This window comes from Miniopterus schreibersii, assembly GCF_964146895.1.
Source record: "Miniopterus schreibersii genome assembly, chromosome: 2".
Taxonomy (NCBI): domain Eukaryota; kingdom Metazoa; phylum Chordata; class Mammalia; order Chiroptera; family Miniopteridae; genus Miniopterus; species Miniopterus schreibersii.
The window spans coordinates 101,070,853-101,093,999 of NC_138102.1; the positions used below are offsets into that span (position 1 = coordinate 101,070,853).

General features: G+C 40.9%; 1 protein-coding gene across 1 annotated transcript in view; it reads left to right on the forward strand.

Annotated features, from left to right (window-relative positions):
* Positions 1-23,147, forward strand: part of FLT1 (fms related receptor tyrosine kinase 1) — a 178,879-nt gene that overhangs the window by 117,207 nt on the left and 38,525 nt on the right. The window contains exons 15-16 of the mRNA XM_081130787.1: positions 12,131-12,262; positions 22,732-22,838. Coding sequence (XP_080986913.1) covers positions 12,131-12,262; positions 22,732-22,838 — 239 coding nt within the window. The remainder of the gene's footprint in view (positions 1-12,130; positions 12,263-22,731; positions 22,839-23,147) is intronic.

Genomic DNA, 23,147 nt, shown 5'->3' on the forward strand with positions numbered 1-23,147 from the left:
TACCTGGGTTGCAGGTTTGATCCTGGCCTGGGGCACATTTGGGAGGCAACCAATCGATGTGTCTCTCTACATCAATGTCTCTCTCTCTCTTTTCCCCCTCCCTCCCTCCCTTCCACTCTCTTTAAAAATCAATGGAAAGAAATATCCTCAGGTGAGGATAAACAGAAACAAACAAGCAAAAAAAGAACATACAAACCATAATAAAGAACAAGTCCGAAATAAAGAATAAAATAAACAAAATGAAGAATGTATCCTAAGAAACTCCAAACACCAATCAGGAAAGAATATATGCACCCCTATGTTCATAGCAGCACTATTTACAATAGCTAAGATCTGGGAATAGCCCAAGTGCCCATAAGTAGATGAGTGGATAAAAAGGCTGTGGGGCATTTACATGATGGAATACTATACAGCTGTAAAGAAAAGGAAGGATCTCTTACCCTTTGGGACAGCATGGAGGGACTTGAAGTGTATTATGCTAAGTGAAATAAGGCAGTCAGAGAAAGACAAGTATCACATAATCTCACTTATATGTGGAATCTAATAAATAAAATAAACTGATGAACAAAATAGATCCAGAGACATGGAAACATGGTAGAATGGCAAATCTGAGAAGGAAGAGGGGAGGGAGGGCAGGAGGAGGTTAATCAAAGAACTTAAATGCATAGCCCACGGACACAGACAATAGTGTGGTGAAGGCCTGGGATGGGGGGAACCATGTAGAGAGGGGCAATGGGGGAAAAAGGGGGACATTTGTAATACTCTCAACAATAAAGGTAAATAAATAAATACATACATACATACACTGGAAGGAATCAACAGTAGATTTGATGCAGCAGAGGATCAAATCAGTGATTTGGAAGACAAGGTAGCAGAAAACACCCAATCAGACTAGCAAAAAGAAAAAATAATTTTAAAAATGAGAATAGTCTAAGGGACCTCTGGGTCAACATCAAGAGTGACAACACTGGCATCATAGGGGAACCCCAAAAGAGAAGAGAGGGTGCAAGGGATTGAAAACCTATTTTAAAAAATGACTGAAAACTTCCTTAACCTAGCAAAAGACAAAGACATACACATCCAGGAAGAACAGAGAGTCCCAAACAAGATAAATACAAAGAGACCCACACAAAGACACATCATAATTAAATTTGCAAAGGTGAAAGACAAAGAATCTTAAAAGCAGCAACAGAAAAGCAGTTATTTACCTACAAGAGAGCTCCCATAACGCTGTTAGCTGATTTCTCAACAGAAACTTTTCAGGCCAAAAGGGATTGGCATGAAATATTTAAAGTGATGAAAAGCAATCAAGACTACAGTAATACAGTCATAGTAGGGGATTTTAACATCCCATTGACATCAATGGATAGATCTTTCAGACAAAAAAATCAATGAGGAAACAGTGATCTTAAATGACACACTCAACTAGATGGGTTTAATTTATATTTTCAGACCATTTCACCCCAAAGCATTAGAATACACATTCTTTTCAAGTGCACATGGAACATCCTCCCAGATAGACCACATGTTAAGCCACAAAACAAGTCTCAATAAATTTAAGAAGATTGAAACCCTCTCAGGCATCTTCTCTAACCACAATAGTATGTAACTAAAAATCAATTACAAGAAAAAGCTGAAAAACACACAAACATATGGAGGCTAAAAAACATGCTGCTAACATCATTCTCCATGGGAAAAAGCTAAAAGCATTTTCCTTAAGGGACAAGATAGGGTTGTCCACTTTCACCACTTTTATTCAACATAATATTAGAAGCAGTAGCTACAGCAATCAAACAAGAAAAAAATAAAAGGCATCCAAATTGGAAAGGAAGAAGTAAAACTGTAATTATTTGCAGATGACATGATACTATATGTAGAGAACCCTAAACATTCCACCAAAAAACTACTCAAACTGATAAATCAATTCAGCAGAGCAGCAGGATACAAAATTAATATTTAGAAATCAGTGGCATTTTTATACACCAATACTGAACTATCAGAAAGAGAAATTAAGAAAACAATCCCATTTACAATTGCAACAAAAATTTCCTAGGAATAAATTTAACCAAGGAGGTAAAAGACCTGTATTTGGAAAAGTATAAGACATCAAAGAAATAAATTGAAGAAGATACAAATAAATGGAAGTATATATATCACTCATGGATAGGAAAAATTAATATCATTAAAATGTCTGTACTACCTAAAGCAATGTATAGATCCAATGCAGTCCTTATCAAAATACCAATGGTATTTTCCACAGAGCTAGAACTAATAACCCTAAAATTTATGTGGAACCACAAAAGATGTCAAATACCCACAGCAATCTTGAAAAGGAAGAACAAAGTTGGAGGCATCACATTACCTGATATCAAGCTATACTACAAGGCTATAGGAATCAAAACACCATGGTACTGGCAAAAAGCAGACACAGGTCAATGGAACAGAATAGAGAGCCGAGAAATAAACCAATGCCAATATGGTCAATCAATATATGAAAAAGGAGGCAAGAATATACAATAGGGTAAAGACAATCTATTCAGCAAATGGTGCTGGGAAAATTGGAAAGATACATGCAAAAAAAAAAAAATGAAATTAGGCCACCTTCTTACACCATATACAAGAATAAATTAAAAATGGATTAAAAACGTAATGTGAGACTCAAAACCATAAAACTCCTAGAACAAAGCATAGGCACTAAACTGTCTGACATTTCTCTTAGTAATATTTCTTCTTATATATCTCTTCTGGCAAGGAAAACAAAAGAAAAAATAAACAAATGGGACTACATTAAACTAAAAAGGTTTTGCCCAGGAGAGACAACAAGATGGCAGCATAGGTAACCATGGTACCTGCTGCCTCCCACAGTTACATCAAAATTACAACTAAAATACAGAACAATCATCACTCAGAATCTCCTGAAATCTAACTGAACAGAAGTCCAACAACCAGGAAACTGAAGAAGCATCGAGGCTGGTAGGAGGGGCAGAGACACGGGCGGATCAGGGCTGAATCTCAGGGAGGCCACTGCGGTCCCACACCTGGTGCTGCAGTTTAAAACCAGGAGACTATCCTGGCAGTGGAGGTTTCCCAGAGGAGCGAGGGGCCCCAGGCCCACATTGGGCCCCCAGCCCAGGGCCCCAGGGCTGGGAAGAGAAGTTCCCACAACTTCGGGCTGTGAAGACCAGCAGGGACTGTCCCTGAGGGATGCAGAGGGTGCGGGAGCCCCAGGCAGCTCCTCTTTAAGGGCCCGCACACGGACTCACTCAGACTCACTCCCTCTGAGCTTCAGTGCTGGACAGCAGTTTGAAAGGAAACTGGGACATTCGGGGAGGAGCTAACTTGCCTGGAATCAGGGAAAGAGCTGGAGGGGCAGCTTTCTCCCAGACAGAAGAGCTGGCAGAGGCCATTGCTCCTTTGGCGAGCCCTCCCCGCTACAGAGCCAGCAGGCACGAGCCATATTTGAATCACCAGCACCTGACTCACACCTTTGGTCCCGTCCTCGTGATTCCCAGAGACCCGCCCCTCCCTACCTGCAAGCTCATCCAAGCCACTTCCAGTGGCTTTTCTATGCAAGTGGCCTCTCCAGCCTCATGCTTAGAACTTTCCTAAAATCTCTCAAACAAGCAGCAACTGGCCTCAGCATGCCCCATACCTCTCAGTAAGTAGCCCTAGACCTGGCACTAGCAGCAGCCTGCATTGGTTCATAGCTTGGCCTCTCTTGGACACCTCCACATCCAGCACAAGTAGCAGCCATCTATGGATTGCTGTGTAGTTCATGCTGGGTGGCCCTGGGCAGGGCACAGGCAGAGGCTGACTTAGCACCTCCACCAGAGACAGTGCATCTGGTGGTCAGGCTCGACCACACTGGATTACAACCCTACCACATCCACAAGTGACACACTCAAGGGGTGGACTCAGTGAACACCAAAGCTCCACTGAAGTAAGTGTTGTTCCATAGGGGAGTCTCAAGCACAGCAGCTCTTTGGCTATAGTTGCAGCTGGTCCTCATAGCCAACTGGCTTGGGAGTCAACTCCTCCCAGTGATGCCAATAGCAACCAAGGCTCAACTACAACAGGACAGTGCACACAGCTCACACAAGGGACCATCTGGAAGGCCCAGCTCAGGTGACTAGGGAGACTGAACCACTGGGACCTACAGGACATCTACTACACAAAGCCACTCTACCAATTCCAACAGACATAGCAGCTCTACCTAATACATAGAAACAAACACCAGGAAGCAGCCAAAACGTGGAGGCAAAGAAACATGTCACAAATTAAAGAACAGAAGAAATCTCCAGAAAAAGAACTAAATATAATGGAGCCAAGTAAGCTACTAGATACAGAGTTCAAAACAATGGTTATAAGGATGCTCAAGGATCTTAGTAAGACTATTAAGGAAACTAGTGAGATCACCAATGACATAATAAAGAACCAGTCAGAAATGAAGGCTATGTGAACTGAAAGGAAGAATAATTTACAGGGAATCAACAGTAGAGTAGAGGATGCTGAGAATCAAATTAGCAATTTGGAATATGAGGAAGCAAAAAACACCCAACCAGAAGAGCAAAAAGAAAAAAGAATCCAAAATTATGAAGACAGTGTAAGGAGTCTCTGGGGCAACTTCAAGCAACCCAACATTCCTATTATGGGGGTGCCAGAAGGAGAAGAAAGAGAGCAAGAAATTGAAAACCTATTTAAAAAATAATGACAGGAAAATTCCTCGACCTGGTGAAAGAAATAGACATACAAGTCCAGGAAGCACAAAGAATCCCAAATGGGAGGAACCCAAAGAGGCCCACACCAAGACTCATCAAAATTAAAATGCCAAAGGTTAAAGACTAAGAGAGAATCTTAAAAGCAGCAAGAGAAAAGCAGTTAGTTACCTACAAGGGAGCACCCATTCAACTGTCAGCTGATTTCTCAATAGAAACTTTGCAGGCCAGAAGGGGGTAGCAAGAAATATTCAAAGTGATGAAAAGCAAGAACCTACAACCAAGATTAGTCTACCCAGCAAAGCTATCATTTAGAACTGAAGGTCAGATAAAGAACTTCACAGATTAATAAAAAGCAAAAAACAAAAATGCTAAAGGAGTTCATCACTAAACCAATACTACATGAAATGTTGAAGGGCCTTCTTTAAGCAGCAGCTAATGAACAAAAGAATCTGACAAACAAAACAGACCCAGAGACATGAAGCATACAACAAACTGTCATTATCTCAGAAGGAAGAGGGAAGGGGGGTGGGGAGTGGCTGGTGGGACGAGATTAACCAAAGAAGTTATATGCATATATGCATAACCTGTGGACACAGACAATAATGGGGTGAAGGCCTGGAGAGGGGGTGGGGGTGAGGTGGAGGGGGTCAATGGGAGGAAAAAATGGGATACCTGTAATACTTTCAACAATAAAGATAAATTTAAAAATAATAATAATAAATTTTTAAAAATATATATATTCACTACTATATTCTACTTGTATCCTAGATGATGTTCTGGCTATGAGTTCTATTTTGTCTGAAATTAAATTTACAACCCCTGTGTTCTTGGGGGAAAAAAAAAAAAGGTTTTGCACAGCAAAGGAAACCATCAACAAAGCAAAAATGCAATCTACTTAATGGTAGAAAATATTTGCCAATGATACATCTGATAAAGGGTTAATATCCAAAATTATAAAGAACTTATACAACTCAAAACCAAAAAAATCCAATTAAAATATAGGCATACGACCTGAATAGACACTTCTCCCAAAGAGGACATCCAGATGGTCAATAGGCACAATATGAAAAGATGTTCAATGCTGCTAATCATCAGAGAAATGCAAATTAAAACCATAATGAGATATTACCTCACACTTGTCAGAATGGCTATCATCAATAAATCAGTGAAGAAGTGTTGGCAAGGATGTGGAGAAAAGGAGACTCCTACTGTTGGTGGGATTACAAATTGCAGCAGCCACTATGGAAACAGTATGAAGGTTCCTCAAAAAATTAAAAATAGAACTACCTTATGACTCAAAATTGCACTTCCGGATATATATCCAAAGAAATCCAAAACACTAATCTAAAAAGATATATTCACCCTTATGTTTGTTGTAGCATTATTTATAATAGCCAAGATATGGAAGTAACCCAAGTGCCCATCATAAATGAGTGGATAAAGAAAGCATGGTACATGTATCCAATGGAATGTTACTTGGCCATAAAAAAAGTGAAATCTTACTATTTGCAACAACATGGATGGACCTAGAGGGTATAATGCCAAGTCAATTAAGTCAGACAGAGAAAAACAAATACCATATGATTTCACTTATATGTGAAATCTAAAGAACAAAATAAAGGAACAAACAAAACAGAAACAGACTCACAGATACAGAGAACAAACTGATGGTTACCAGATAGGTGGGGAGTTGGGAGGATGGGTGAAAAAGGTAAAAGAATTAAGAAGTACAAATTGGTAGTTACAAAATAGTCATAGGGATGTAAAGTACAGCATAGGAAATATAATCAGCAATATTGTAATAACTATGTATGGTGCCAGGTGGGTACTAGAATTATCAGGAGATCACTTCGTAAATTATATAATTGTCTAACCGCTATGCTGTACACCTAAACCTAATATAAAATAATATTAAATGTCAACTCTAACTGAAAAATACAATTAAAATAAATAAAAAAATAAACTTACGGGGACATTGCCAAGATATATTATTAATTAAAAAGAAATTAGTTAAAATTTACTTACAGATATCTGTACAACTATGAAAATATATTATTCAAGTAAATGCCTTTGTTTTTAAAAATCTGATAACACCAATTATTGGTAAGTATGTGGAGAAATGGAAGCTCTTACTAATTGCTGGTTAAAGTATAAACTGGTGCCTAGCCAGTTTGGCTCAGTGCTTAGAGGGTCCTGGGTTCAATTCCAGCCAAGGGCACATACCTCGGTTGCAGGCTCGGTCCCCGGGCCCAGTCTGGGTGCATGTGGAAGGCAGCCAATTGATGTATCTCTCTCACATTGATGTTTCTCTCTCTCTCTCCCCCTTCTACTCTCTCTGAAAAGCAATGGAAAAAATATCCTTGGGTGAGGATTAAAAAAAAAAAATTTTTTTAATGTAAACTAGTTTCTTTTGGAAAACAATTTTGTGATACTTGGTAGAGTTGAAAATGGGATTACCTTGTAACTCAGCACAAGGAGATGCACATAACTTTACACATAGCTGTGTCAGATGTGCATTGTAGCCTTCTTTGAAGTAGCAAAAAAGTCAAAACTACCTATCTATTCTCTAGCAAAGAAGTAATTTTTTTTAAATCTGTGGCTTTTTCATACAATGGAATATTGTACAGTTAAAAATGAACTCCATGTGCATGTGTAACAAGGATAAATATTAAAACATTGTTGAACAGAAAAAAACAAGTTGAAAAATTATACATACTGTATGATAGTATTTATTTAGAATTTTAAACCCACAAAACAATATTATATATTCTATAGAGATACCAACCCTATGTAAAAAAGCACAAAAGCATTCACGAGAATGACATGCACCAACTTCAGGATAGTGGTGCCTCTGGAGAGAGAGGAAGGAAGGGATAAGCTATACATTTTATTCATATGAAAGAGAAAGGGGGGTCTAAAGCAAATATGGCAAAATGTTGACATCTGATTATCTTGATGGTGGGTCATATTTGTCTGTACTTTTAATTATTTTTTATTTTTATTTTTTAAAATATATCTCTATATATCAGAGAGAGGAAAGGAGGGGGGGGAGAGAGAGAGAGAGAGAGAAACATCAATGATGAGAAAGTCATTGATTAAGCCCACAACCCGGGCATGTGCCCTGACTGGGAATCGAACCCCGATCGCCTGGATCCTAGGTCAACACTCAACCGCTGAGCCACGCCCGGCCAGGCTGTCTGTACTTTTTAATGTTTAATATTAATCACAATGAAAAATTTGAACTAAAGAAAGAGCCCTTTAAAAAAGGTGAGTTCCTCAGTAGAACAGAGCCTTTATCACAGGAATCGGGTGACAGAAAGCGAGTAGCAATAGGTTAAGGCATTACAGAAACTAAAGGAGGCAACTATGAATAAATATGGGCAGAATACTTGAATTATGAGAAAAATAATAAGGATAGTAACTGGCCTATTTTTATGAGAAGGGAAATAAATAGCAAGGGTAGAGAATGAGACTTTGACTGGCCTATCTGATGGTGGCGCATCAATGTCGGTGCCATTTGTTATGGTCCAATGTGAGGGCAAGTCAGAAAGAAGAACTTTGCTTGTTCATTTGGGACATCCTCTCACCCTATCTCCTCTCCTCCATGTGATGGAAAGAGGAAACTGTGCCAGATGATGTTAGCTTATCAGCATTCTTGGCACTATTCTCTCACTGCCACAATTACACATCTGTCTCCTTGGCTGAAATTCAAGTCCTTTGGCTTTATTTGTTCATGCTATTAGCCTTAAATTGGGATTTGAGTGATAGAAAAATGGTTGAGGTTCAGGTCTGCTGCAAGAGATGATTATGGGTAAGAAGATAGCTGCTATTATAAACATTCATTGCCCCTGACCACTCAGGACCCAGCCATACTTTTACTTTCTGTGATTGCCACTTAGACCATATCTTAAACTTCTCAAAGCTTCAAAGCTTCACTTGAATTATGTCAATTGACCTCATAGCAATACCATGAAATAGGCAAAGCACGTACCATTCTCATGTTACAGGTGGGGTAACAGCCGCAAAGAGATTAAATGGTTTAGCCAAGGCTACAGACTCTTGTTTTTGCCCCTGTCATCTGGGCTTAGAACATTGAAACCCTCTAGGACTCATCTCTGTCTATTCCTGTATCAGTAAAGCACCAATTCCTTTAGGCTGTTGCTACAAAGTGTCTGTTTCCATTTCTTCTTCTCCACTTCCTTTTCCACCCTCCAGATTTGGATCCTCACCGTCCCCTGCCTGAATTACAGCTGGTGAGCTGACCTTCCAGATGCCACTTTTTCCTCATTCCCTGTCCATGCAGCACTATCCTTCTAGACTAAACTTCCTTAAACATTACTTTCCTTATGTCATTTCCCTGCTCAAAAATCTGTGTGACCGTCTCTCTCCTTCTGCATTGAATGGCAGCTCCTCAGCTAGGATTTCAAAGCTCTCCTTAATCTGAGCTCACATTTTCAACTACTCAAAACAGGTGCTTTAAAAATAAAAATGGATGGATGGAGGTGGAAGAGGGCATAGACGGCATAAAAGGTGATGGAAAAAATAAAATAAAAAATTAAATATAATAAAAAATAAAAATGGCTACCAAGCACATGAAAGAATGTGCAAAGAAACACAAAATGACAATGATCTTCATCTATCAAATCAGCAAAGTTTTGTGTTTTGTATTTTTTAGGCGATACTGCTCAGTACTGGCAGGAGGGTGATGATAAACTAGTCTCTTATCCTCTGCTGTTGAGGTGTTCATTGGTATGATCTTTTTGGAAGGCAATGTTCTTATGAATCAAGAGCTTTTGACCTAATCTGTTTCTGGAAACCTATGCCACTTCCGGGGCTACTCCTTCTTGGTCTCTATGCTGCTTCCTCTTCCGCTAAATTCCCACTGCTCAGCCTTCAGAGTTGCTCTCTTCTCTATCTGGACTCACACCCAGTGAAGTTTATTTCCATCCCCATGGCTTCACATGCCTTCTGTATGTTGATTCCATAGAGCTGTCCCTAATCCCCAACCCCTGCCTGAGCTCCCAATGAAACCTCCTTTCAGATGTGTAATAGGCACATCAAACCATGTGTGAAACACAACTCTTGCTTTTCCTCCCTTGAACCTGCTCCCCCCACAGGAAAGGTACCACTATTGTCCCAGGTATTCAAACCATTAATTTATTACTCCTTTTCAGGTACCACATGCTAATCCATAAGCAAACCGATTGGTTCTGCCTTCAAAAATATCCCCCAAACCACCAATTCTTACAACTTCCAACGTAGTCTCTCTAGGATAAAGCCACATATCTTTCATGGATAACTTCAGTAGCCAACTGCTCGCTCTGCTCCCACCCTGGTCCCCATACAGTCTTGTAGCCCTCCAACGGCTTTCTTCTGTGCTTAGAATAAAATCCTAAATCTTTACCATGGCTTATGGGCCTTGCCTAGCTCTCATCTCTGCTGGTGCTTGTTCTACTCTAGTCACAGTGGTCTTTTCACTTTTCTGTAAGGTAGTTCTTGCCCCGGGGACTTTATATTTGCAATTCCCTATGCCTAAAATGCCCTTTTCCAGATCTCCAAATGGCTCACTCTTTTCGCATCTTTCAAGTATCTGCTCAAATGTCACCTCCTCAGAGAGCCTTCCTAAAACACCCTATCTGAAATAGCTTCCTCAGCCCTGGCCCGGTGTGGCTCAGCGATTGAGCATTGACCTAGGATCCAGGAGATCAAGGTTCGATTCCCAGTCAGGGCACATGCCTGGGTTGTGGGCTCGATCCTCAGCTGGGGGCGTGCAGGAGGCAACCAATCAATGACTGTCTCATCATTGATGTTTCTATCTCTCTCTCTCTCTCCCCCTCTCCCTTCCTCTTTCTGAAATCAATAATTCCCTAAAACTATAATTTAAGCCCTTTGTAGGCAAGGATTTATTTGCCTTGCTTCTTATTGTATCACCAGCATCTAGAATAGTATCTAATAATGGTGGGAGCTCAAAAATAGTATGTGAATGAATCAACTGTATAAAAAAAGTCCACTTAAAAGACTAAAGGAAAAATATCTGAGGGATAAGGTTGTAGGTTTGGTTGTTTTTCTTTTTTTTTACATTTTCTTTATGCTTCCCAATATTTCTCAAATTTTCTATATTGAATATGTTATAATCAGGGGGAATACAAACTATTTAAACTAACAAAATATATCCTACAGCCTGGTCAGGCCCACTTTATCACTATTCCAGAACAAGCACTCAGTGCATATTTGTTTCAGTGCCAACCTTTCCTTTCTCCCAAAACCTCTACTAACCCTTCAAATCCCAAGGCCTACCCCTTCTATTTCTCCAAGCCGCCTCCCCTGAGTATTCCTGTCCTTATTGATCTCCCTCCCTACCCCAAACTTTGCATTTAATTGTGTATGCTATGCCACATTTATTCATTCTTATTCATTCAACATTTTTTGTTTGCTGGTGTAGATGTGTGTCAGAGGGAGAAAAAAGAGAGAGAACATATATATATGTGTGTTTGGCATGAGTTAATTTTCCTTCCTCAGCAGATACCGTGTCTTAGCCTATTCTCCACCCCCTGCTCCAGTCTCTAACACAGACTGGTGGCAGAGCAAGCACTCAATATGCACTTGGTGTTGAAGCTACTGGGTCTCAAAACTGGGGTCTGAAGATTCCTGGTGCTGGTTTCATGACACTGTGCTTGGTAGTGATGCTTAAGCTTATATTTACTCTTATTACGTGCCATGCACTTGCCATTCATTTTCCCATTATCGAGGAGGAACTGCTTTCATATTCATCTTAAGGCAGAGGAAACTGAAATCTAGAAAGGTTAAGTAACTTGCCAAAAGTGACAAAACTCGAAGCAGTAAGGCCTAGATTAAAACATAGCCTAAGCTCTCTACCACTATGCTAAATGAAACATGATTTCCCTTAACCCATGCACCACAAATGTGCTTTCAGTCCAACTGTACACTCTTGGTCAAGTTGCTTGACTCACCAAATCTCAGTTTCCAGATCAGTAAAATGGAGACCGTAATACCTTAACGATGATTCTAAACTGAAGATAGAAAGTGTCTCCTGTAATGCCCAGCACATAGCAGGCACTGAGTAAATGGTAGTTATTATTATTAGAAACGCTACCTCCCTGATATTCGTTCTTCAAAGCTTGGTATGGCAATCCCACCTCATTTCTTTCACAGAGCAAATAGCCTTGGTCAGATGCATCCCTAGAGCTGGGGGTCAGAGCCCTGCTGGGATGGTAAAGGTGCTATTAAAAAGCCTGCACCAGAGAAAATAAATAAGCGGTCCGGCCCCAGGTTGGCCCGAGCTCGGATTTCCTTGTCTGAATGCATAATGATAGGAAGGGGGTTGTGTTACCAAAGGAGCTGTTTTTGTTTGTCATCCAGGCCCCCTAATCTAAACGTCTCTCACTTCTCAGGCATTATTTTAGGGCCGGGGAGCAGCACGCTGTTTATTGAAAGAGCCACAGAGGAGGACGAGGGCGTCTATCAGTGCAGGGCCACGAACCAGAGGGGGTCTGTGGAGAGCTCAGCCTACCTCACCGTTCAAGGTAAACAGCTGCTGCGGAAAGCAGCCAGAAACTGCTCAGACATCGATTTCCCTGTTTGTTTAACTTTTCACCTCCCCGTCTCCTGCTGCCCCTCCTGTCTGTGCCTTTCCCTGACCTCCCGCCCCCTTCCCGCTGTCCCTCTGGGAAAAGCCTGTCTGGTTCCCCTCTGCAAGCAGAAGGTGGGGACCCTGGCCGGCCACCCTTGAGAGCCATTTGAACACAGTCTCTGTGGAGAAGTAGTTCCCGGAAGAAAACCAGCTGCTGCCAGTGTGATGACATTGGCCCACAGAGAATGACAGGAGTGGCCACACCAGTGAGAAAGAAATCCAAGAAGGAAGACGATGGGTGTGTGGGGGGGGGTGGACTACATAGTGGAAGTTACTCATTTTTTTCCATTTCCAATTCCCACAAGTTAGACATCTTCTAAACTTTTCATAAGCTGTTTTTTAACATGAAGTAGGCTGCAAAATATCACAAAGAAGCAACACATAATAAAAAAAACTACATAGGCTTCAGATAGTTTGTTGAGCAGCAAAATCCAAAGAGGCCTAATCCTACGCTGGGCTGTGGCCATGTGGCTTCCATTTAGAAAATAGTTTAGACCTCAATTTCAATTCTCTGATGCCAAGAATCACCTAAAACATAACAGTTACAGCATCATAAATTACTAAATTGGCACCTCTTAGATGTAACTATCTATGGCGCATTGAGGTTTTACATGAAAAGATGTAATTTGTTCAGTAGCTTATTTCCAAATGCTCCCCAGTAGATTTCAGAATATGTATGTATTTTGGGGGGAGGAACTAGGGAGAAGGCAATATACACCAGTTCTTCTGCCTTGGTATCTTCCAGTGCTTAAAGATTGTAGCTCTGAGAATTCAGACTCCTTTAAAAAAGACTATCAACCCCCTTCTTTTACAAGGAAATTATTCTAGAGAGTCTCCTGAAAACTCTGAAAGTGTGCTACCACCAATTCACTCTTTTTCAGAAAAAGTTGATGGTAGCATCCCCACATACTTTCAGTAATGGCCTTATTTGTCTCCCAAATAATCTTTGTTTTAAAGTATCATTTCAACCTTTCTGCTTACACAGGGAGAAAACAAGTTACTAAGTGTGAATCTCTCTTTAACGCCTCCTTCAAAGGACTGTTAACATCACTTAGCAGGAACTCCAGGTATGATTCTCAGGGAGCAGCTGCTTCAGGCCAGGAAGGGACCTTCATCTGAGAGAGGGGTAGCAGCAGAGAGCAAGGAAGATTCCTAATCCTCAGTCCAGAAGGTATTTTCCCCCATATCCTCACAACCCTGCAAGATACATAAAGCAGTTCTTATAAAATCCAGAGAGAAATGAAATGACTGACCTAAATCCTGTGGCCAGGGAATGGCAGATATGCAGTGACTCACTCCAACCCACCACGTAGCTGCCCTCGCTCCCCAGGTGTCTGTACCCACTTCTGTCTGAATGTGGGTGGGCAATGGCTGTGAACACAGCCTGGGAGGTCTTTTGTCCAGGCTCCTCCCCATTTCATCCAAATCCTCCTTATCCTCCAGGCCTGTGTAGATGCTCTCTACCCTGTGACATCCTCCAGGATGAACAGCTAAGTCAGATGCTCTCTTCTCATTCTCTTCTCTGCTCTCCCACAACATGGTTCCTGAGTCTTTAGTCAAACTCATTTTATTCTGCATTTTGTTATTTAGTCACTGATATGTTTTTCTTCCCTCCTGAATCATAAGCTGTATCTGACATACCTTTGTATCCCGTACCCATGCCCAGCACTTAGTAGGAAACTAATATTTATTTAGTGTCTTTATGTGCAGACACTTGATATGCTCATCCCTTTAACTTCATAGGAGTCCAAAGGAGTAAGTAGTAGTATCCTCAGTCTACAGATGGGAAGATGGAATCTCAAAGAGCTTAAATTACTTGCCCAAAGTCACACAACAGATGGGTAGTGGGGCTGAGACTTGAGCCCATGCCTTTGGAAACTCTAGGTTTCCATCCTTTCTCCACTCTTCTCATTCCTGAAGTGCCTTAGGAACTTGTCTAAAAGGCCTTAGCATAAAGTTGAGCTTTTAGACTCAGTTATCCTGTTATTTGGTTTTCTCTCCACCTGCTTTTAGATTTCCTACTCTGATTCTTTTCCCACTAATGTTATGTTTTCCTGAAAAGTCAGACGGGAATACTGCCATCACTGGTAAGTTCTGAAAGTTTCTATCAACCTATATCATTTGCTCTTGAGGAAAGGGAAGATAATTTTCACTTGAATTGCCCAGATCAGCTGTCATTGCAGATGTTCTGATCCCTATCATCTCTTGACATCATCTCTTAGCCCCTCAAACAGACTGCTCCTCTCACCCTCCTCCAGTGCACCCCCAAATCTAGTGATCTTTTTATATATTTATTTAAATATATCTTATTGATTTCGGAGAGAGGAAGGGAGAGGGAGAGAGAGATAGAAACATCAATGATGAGAGAGTCATTGATCAGCTGCATCCTGCACGCCCCCAACTGGCACACGGGTCCTCCGCAGGCTCCTTCTCCATGCTCACCCCATGTGCTTCCTCGGCGCCCAGCACTCCAGCTGGACTGCACTATTTGTGACACAGTGAACATGCTGCGCTCTTCCTAGTCTTCTGCCTTTACACGTTGTTTCCCTCTTGTCTGAACAGGCCTCCTTCCGTCAGTTCTCCCCCTGGACAATCCCACTCATCCTTTAAAATTCACTTTCTCTACACCTGACTACCGGTCACACCTTCATCTGCCCCCTGTGCTCCCGGGGCACTTGGCATGGACCTTTAATGCAACACTTATCATTGCCTATTGCTCACTTTTCTATCCCAGAGCACTCGATAAATGTTTGTTGGATTCATCTATTTAAAAAACCCCCACTAAATATCTGATAAAAGAAATACACCAGTATATTGTTTAGGGCAATAGAGACAAGCCGAATTCAATGTGGTGTTAACTCAATGACTTATTTATTTGCCCAGGATTATGCAGGATATGGAAGTGTAAGCCACAATCAACTAACCTCAGTGGGCTTTGAAGGCCTAGTTGAAAGGAGAGTAAGGTGCACATGAAACATTTAGAACCAGGTTAATAAACATTTTGAGTGCCTCCTAAGAGTCAAGTAGAAACACGATTTGTATAAAACAGACTATACAATGCTGCTAATAAGGGCTAAAGAAGTTCACAGAGGCAAAAAGGATATGGTGACTTGATGTCTAGAGGAGGCGTTGGAGGGTGCTGGACCGGCAAGGCGGATGTGGCAGAAGACGACAGCAAGTTATGAGCAACTTTGGGTCTTCTACATCCGTATCTTCTTTGGCAATAATGAATTCTAAATAATTCTAAATATTTCCTATTGTCTTGTCCATTGAATTTCGTGAGGAATTTGTACTTTTGATTCATTACCTCTTTTCCCTCATGTGGCATTACTTTTTAATATCACTTAGAGAAATAGTCTAGTTTGCAATATGGCTACAGACACTGTATATATACATCTCCTTCTTTTTACTGGTTATTGCCCCCAGTGGCCATGCTTTTTGAGTTCTTGTGTCTGCTTTGCATAGTTTTTCTGCCTTCTCCCTTGCTCCCTTTTGTAATTATTTTTTTCTGCTTTAAGAGTGATGGCTGTTCCCAAACTCTCTGTTTAAAAACTGTGGTTAGCTGAGAAAAGAGATTACCTGATCTGCAATCATCAAACCACACATGAAACATTGTACCCATCTCTAAGAGAAGCATAAATAAATGAAACCATAGTCCTAATAGGGTAATAGTAAAACAGTGCAAGGAAATGAGGATGTTTAGTCTAAAAAGGAGACAACTTGGGTTGACATGATTGTTTTCTTCAAGTATTTGAGGAGTTTTCAGACTCAGGAGACCTTTGAGTCCTTCTTTGATACACCAGAAAACAGAACCAAGGAAGGGAGATGGTGGTGAAATTTTAAGGAGGCAGGTTTCAGCTCCACTTACGGATATCTGTGTTTTTTGAGTAGGAAAATTTTTGAAAGTTGATATTATGTGGATCTTATGAGTTAGACACAATCTTGAATGAAAGTACTTTGGGCTTACTGAATAAAACTTTGATCCTTGGATGTTGTTCAGAACAGCTGAATGCAGTATACCTGCTTAGTAATTTTATCACTGAAATTAGATTCCTGCCCTAGTCTAAAGCATTATTCTTCTCACTCTGGTGGCTGTGAAACATTCCCTGACTTTAGATTGACTTCTAAATATATGCAAATAGACCCTTCCCACTGACCTATCTTGTCAGGTTGAGTTTAGGAAGTGAAACCAGGCGAGTAAGTTGTGTCTGTGGCTATGTTTAACAAATTTAAAGAGGTTCATGCATTAGCCAGGAAGGAAACTGTCTGCTCTTTTTATTTCCTTTGAAAAAGGATTCTTATACTCATAGATAAAACAATGTGTTATTTTTGTATCTGAAAAGGATGAGTGGACTGTGGAGTCAAAGTGGCTTCTTTAAATAATCATGGGTCTTGTTTGGTTTGGACTGCCCACAAGCAAGCACATGTGAAGCTCTCAAAGGGGGCATTCTAATATTAAAACAATAACAACAAAACTGTTACTAACCAAAATAATTTCTGAAATTAACATAGCATTCAATAGCCCATGGAACTCAATGGGACAGTTACAATGAAAGTGTGGCACATTTTTATCCAGGGACTTAAGATAAACTATATTTTATAATTATTATTGGAAGTAATAATCACAATATGTATAAAAACATTGAAATGGTATTTCAATAGCATTTATAATTACATAGGAGAAAACAACCTGAAGAATAACGCTGCCATTTTAAACATATTTTTGAGAATGACTGATGATATAAAAATCATGGCAAGCACAGAACGACTGCCTCAGGGTCCTGCAGTCTCAATACTTGAAATGATATTAAAGGTATGATTTGCAAATTTTGCACCACAATAATTGTACATTAACACATTTCAAGAAAAGACTCATACAGCAGGAAGTACACACTATGTTTAATAAAATTCCAAGAGTAAAGAATAGGAAAGATCACAACAAGATTGTCTTGGCTATCCAGCCACTCCTTATCACCCTTAGCCAGCTTTCAGTTTTCATTTCTCCTCTGATCCCTCCCTGACGGCCCTCCACTTCAGCTCCTCTCTTCCTGAGTCCTGCCCCCAAATTCACTCCCATGGTCTCCTGGCACTAGGAAGGATGTGGTAAACTAATTCACATGATGATGTTGGTGACTGATGTTACACCTCTCATGGATGTAGGCAATTCAAAAGGGTTTCCCAAGAAGAGAACAGTGGTCAAAACAGAGAGCTGAATTGGCTGCCCACTAATTTTACACAGGAGGGCTGGGGTACGGGATACGGCTGCCTTTGGACTGCAAATCTACAATGACATAAAGCTGGCCTTGATCAAGAATTCAAAAGATGGTAATGGAGTTAATTCAGTTATAATATCTCATGCTCATTGAACATGCAGTGAACTTTTTAAAGCACATAACGAGCATTAACCTCCTTAACTTTTGCAATAATATAATGAGGATTTTTTCCTATTTACAAGTGAGAATCTGAGGTTCAGAGGGGTTTAGGACTCTGTCCAGAATTACTAAGCTAGGAGACAGCAGAGCTGAGAACCGGATCCACGTTTAACCAGTCTGCACTGTTGCCTCTCAGCTCCGAGGCAGCAGAGGCTGGTGGGGAGAAGACCCACTCTAAAGCAAGGTGCATCACTTCTTATGAGCTGTGTAACCTTGGGCAAATTAGTTGCCTTCCTGGTGCTTCAGTTTGCTCATCTACAAAGTGGATGTTAATAATGGTAATCCAACCATATAGGGTTGTTATAAGGATCAGCACATTTAAAACAGTATCTGGCATATAATAGAAACTTTAAAAATATTAGTTAACATCATTATTTGTTAATATGATAAACCAAATCCCACTGCAACAAAACCTTCTGTATTATCATTTTCTTAGTCACCCAAATGGTATTCCAAACCACAAAATTCCTATATGACCTAAGGATTTAACTTGCTGCATTAAAAGTGTGTCATAGAACTGATGACACTTACAAGCAATTTTAAATATTCTTACCTAAAATTACTCTTGAAAACGTATTTCAAATTTAATTCTAATACCGTACTTTCATACATTACTGTCATTAAGAGGGGTTCCAAATTGGTGTACATAGATTCCTAAAAAGCTTCACAAATAGTATGAAGGTCAATTTTAATATTGCAATAAGCCTTAGAAAAATTACACCACACATCACATGCGAGTCATGTCCCTGAGACCCTGTGCTAGTTCCTAGTCATGTCAAATTCCACCCACATTTCTGCTGGCCTTCTTTCCCCTGCCATGTGCAGCTGGGCTATTTCATGCACTGAACTCATCAGCTGTCACCAGCAAGTTGAGGCTGGGTCTAGTCAGGCCAGTGTGTGGATGTTTGACCTCTGAGAAAACATCTAAGAGCTGTATAGGAAAAGATGTTGCTGACATAATTCAGTCTACCCAGCCTAAGGTCATCCTGATGGTTACTTTCCAAATAAAGACAGAGACCAAGCTATAAAATGAAGTAGAGATAGAGCACGGATACTACATTACATATTGTATAATTCTTATTTTGTATTCACTAAGCAGGAATGCATTAAATAGATCTTTCTTTTCTAATAAATGTTCATCTTGAAGATGATTTTCATGAGTTGATTCTTTAAATCTGTAAGTGCACACAAACACATGAGGAATTTTGCCTGAGTAAGGACTGTGGAATTACTTTGGGGGTCAACTTCCTGCCCCTTGGAATGCAGTGGGAACATTCTCACAATGTGAGGGGGCCTCTCCCAGGGCACTCATGCAGGAGGCATTTGCAGAGGTTTTATGTAGACATGCCTCCTCTCAAGATGCTATCAGCATCTCCAACAGCCAAAGTGCACTGTGCCCTCAGCAGGTCCCAATCAGATTCCACAAAACTTATTTGCAGCATAAGCAATGTGTGTGTGTGTGTGTGTGTGTGTGTGTGTGTGTGTGTGTGTGTGTGTGTGTGTTTACACAGCAAGGCAACATCAGACCTCTCACTGTGGAGACTGAAATCTAAACTTATATTACCTTGAGCTTACAGTCTTCCCATGGAGACGATGCATACTGAGAACAATGTGATCATACTTTGAAACTTCTTCAAGGAGGTTGTTCTCAATTTCATTCGGTTGAGGGAAACAAACCACAAGCTGACAAAGCAGCAAATGAAGCCAAATTCATTCATTCCCTCAACCAATATTTGCAGGATGCCTACTATGTGCCAGGTACTCTTCTTCTAAACACCAGGGAGGTAGCAGTGAACCAGAAAACCACACTCCTACAGTCTGCTGCTTCACTCTGAACTCTGAACATACTTTTCAGTTCAGATTTGAACACCAGACTGTGAGCTCCAGACCACACCCTTTCATTTACCATTATACACCAGCACCTAGAACAGAACCTGGGACATAGGTGGTGTGCCTATATTTATTGGATTAACACACATGAATAGGAATTTGACCCTGAATGCTTTAAAAGCTACACGATTAAAAAATAAATAAATAAAAAATAAAAAAAATAAAAGCTACACGAAACTCTTTGGAGACAAAGCATAATTTATCCACTATTTCGCCCAATCTGATGAGTGGGGATATGGCCTCAGCCTCCAGGAAGCTTACATTCTGGTAGAGAAACAGCAAAGGCCATAGCATAGAGGTGCAGAAGGGTTGAATATCTAAGAAACTACAAGTATTTTGATGTGACTGTAACAAGTGGGAGGATAGCAGGAGATGAAGCTGAAGAGATAAAAAAGGCATATAAGATCTAATGATTTTTTTATCCTGACAGTGATGAGGTGGGGGGCGAGGAGAAGGGTGGCAAAGATGGAACATAGGCAGAGGAGCAATAGGATTAAATTTGTGATTTGAACAGATCACTCTGGCTACAGAATAGAGGAGAGGCTGGAGGGAGTCAAGGTTGGTTAGGAAGCTAATACAGATGGCCAGGTGAGAACTGATGAGGCCTTGATTTAGGCAATGATTATGAGGAAGGATGGGGTGGTAATTTCATGAGCCATGAAAGTGTTATAGGAAGCCCAGTTGTTATGGAAGTGGAGTTCTTGGGGTGCCACAAGGAAAAGAATTTTCTGAGATCCCCATGGGAGGATGGGGTTTGGGGAAAGCTTTATTGAGAATGTAAAATTAAGGGGGGGTCCCCTCCAAGGTCCCATCTCTGTCTGTCTAGCCATGGAAGAAGTCCAACGGTGTCTCCAGCAGGGCCAGAATTAAGCCCACTGTCTATAGTTTCTGCTCCATATTAAAGTACAGTCCAGTCCAGCATCTGGCTAGCTTAGCTTGTGTTCCCAGCTGTGGTTCATTGTGTGTGGGGTCCACATGGAGAGAATAGGCAAGCACACAGGCAAGTGCAGGTCACGGAGCAAGAGAGAAGGGGAGCAAGAGAGAACTCTCTGCCTGGGGATTTTTAACAAGGAGGTCCTTCAAACCAGCCAGTTAACTCTCCAAGATTTCCTATGCTTCTGATGGGGTCCACCCCCTTGCCAATCCATTGTTCCCCAGGCTACAGTTACAGGCAAAAACCTCCCCTGTGCCACCATGACTTCTACTGTGCATGTGCCTATCTCCCCCTAAAGCCCCCAACAATCCAGTACTGGAGGGGGGAACGGAGGAGTGTTAATCCCCTTGGAAGGACAGTGCTGTAGTTCCCTGGGTTGTGAAGCTGTGGCTTCCTGGTGAAACAAACAGGCTTATGCTTCCCAGTTGAATATGCTCAACAATGCCTGACTCTCCCTTTGATCTCTTCCTTTATTGATATTAACTAACTAATTACTACAATAACAGCTAGTTATTGGCCAGACCTTGTGATGGACTGTGAAGAGAGAAAGTGCCAGTTTCCCCTCTAAACTAAAAGATACGCTAGAGGGACGCTGTCCTACAGGAAGTATATGTACTTGGTGGCTGAATGGATAAGGGAGGAGGTGCGGCTCAGGTTTCTAGCTTGTGTATTTGCCATTATCCAGGGCAGAGAACTTTCACACAGATGCTCAGATGCTCTGTGGTCTGGTCCTGTCCTTGATCTTGCATTATACTGCCTTCCGCCCCCTATCACTTCCCAATTCTGGGTCTTAACTCATACTGTTCCCTCTGCCTTATAATGCCCTCTCCTGTCTTCATCTCTTTAGGTAAAATCAATTTCGAATGTCACCTCTTCAAAAAAGTGTTAGGTTCCCTCAACCTCAGATACTCTTTTTATCTAATTTCTTTGTATTTGCCTTAAGTCTCTTGTTTGGTTTGTGAATGCCTGGAGAGGAACAACTTCCCCTCATTCATCTTCCTATCTCCTCCAGCCTGGACCCTTACCTGTGGTAGGACTCAATACATCTTTGTTGAATTGAAACAAAGAACCAATAAGATTATATACACATCTATGAAATGGGGATACTATTGCCACCTACTTCCTAGGGTGGTTATGAGGGCTTGGCACGTAAGTGCTCAATAAATTATACCATCCACACCATCATTTCTGAAAAGAGCAAGTTTCACTTATTCTTGGCCTAACCTAATACTAAGCCTCTGTCACCTTTTAATGACATTAAGGGACAAGGGCATTACTTTAGAAAGTCCTTGGAAACTGTCCACTGGAGTCAGTAAGTAGGGAACCACTATTCTGGCCCACTGGGGCATTCCTTTACAAATCCCAGAGTTTCCTCTCTGGAGGTTTCTCTTGAATACTTTGGGTCTTTTCTTTTTGGTCATGGGGGAACAGTGCTCAGCTTTTGATCTCTGTGATTCTGGGAAATGAGGTGATTGGGAAGAATCCCACTCTAGCAGTTGCCTCTTCTCACCTCATCCCCTGCAGGCTGACTGCTGAAAAGGTCAGAAATAGAGCCTAAGACGTGGGAGCATGATGTGGGTGATTTGGCCTGGCTGTTCCTCAAGGAGTGAGCAGGCAATTGTGACAGTCCTTGAGTTTTATTTTTATTTTTAAAATCTACTTTGAAGAATTTTGTGAGTCCCAAAGGAGCCCTTTTATGTAATTTTCTTCTTTTTCTTTAGAATTTCCTCTAAAACCCATTAGGGAGATTTAACATAGTCCAGAATTAGCACTTTAATGGGCTTTTGTTCCTGCCGTAATTTTTTCCCATTTTTAATTTCTCCTCTGATTTTTAATTAGCTATTTCTGGGATTATGAATTTTGCAAACTCAACAGCAAAATTTCTGGAAAGACTTTTAATTGATGTGTGAGTTTATTATGTAATATCGTGGCCCTGCCTGAATCTGAAGGAAAGGGAAGATCTGTCCCAGACACTAATTCTTGTGCCCACAGATTGCTTTTGCCATGATGAACATTTAGGAGCACGGGACCTCTTTCATAAAATCACAAAGACCCTGAGTTTGAGAGTAGTTGTTTAGCACCATCTTGGTGTTTTTGTCTTTCCAGGAACCTCTGACAAGTCAAATCTGGAGCTGATCACTCTGACGTGCACCTGTGTGGCTGCAACCCTCTTCTGGCTCCTATTAACTCTCTTTATCCGAAAACTGAAAAGGGTAAGAACATTTCAGATAAATTCTGTGCTCCTTTTTACATACTATTCTAAAATGCTCACCTGATGTCTGAACCAGGCATTAAACAAATGTTAGACCCTCTTCTTCCCCTTACCTCCGGTTCCTACCTCTGACCTGGTGAACATTGGAAAATGAATCACTAGAATTTCTCTCCATCATAAAGTGGGGTATTCAAAAGAAAAGCTAGAGCAATGGACTGATGAATATTTCCCAGGAACAGAGAGGATATTTTTGATATAAAAATATGTAATAAAGTCTTTAAATTCAACATGAGACCTATGAAGCCTTATT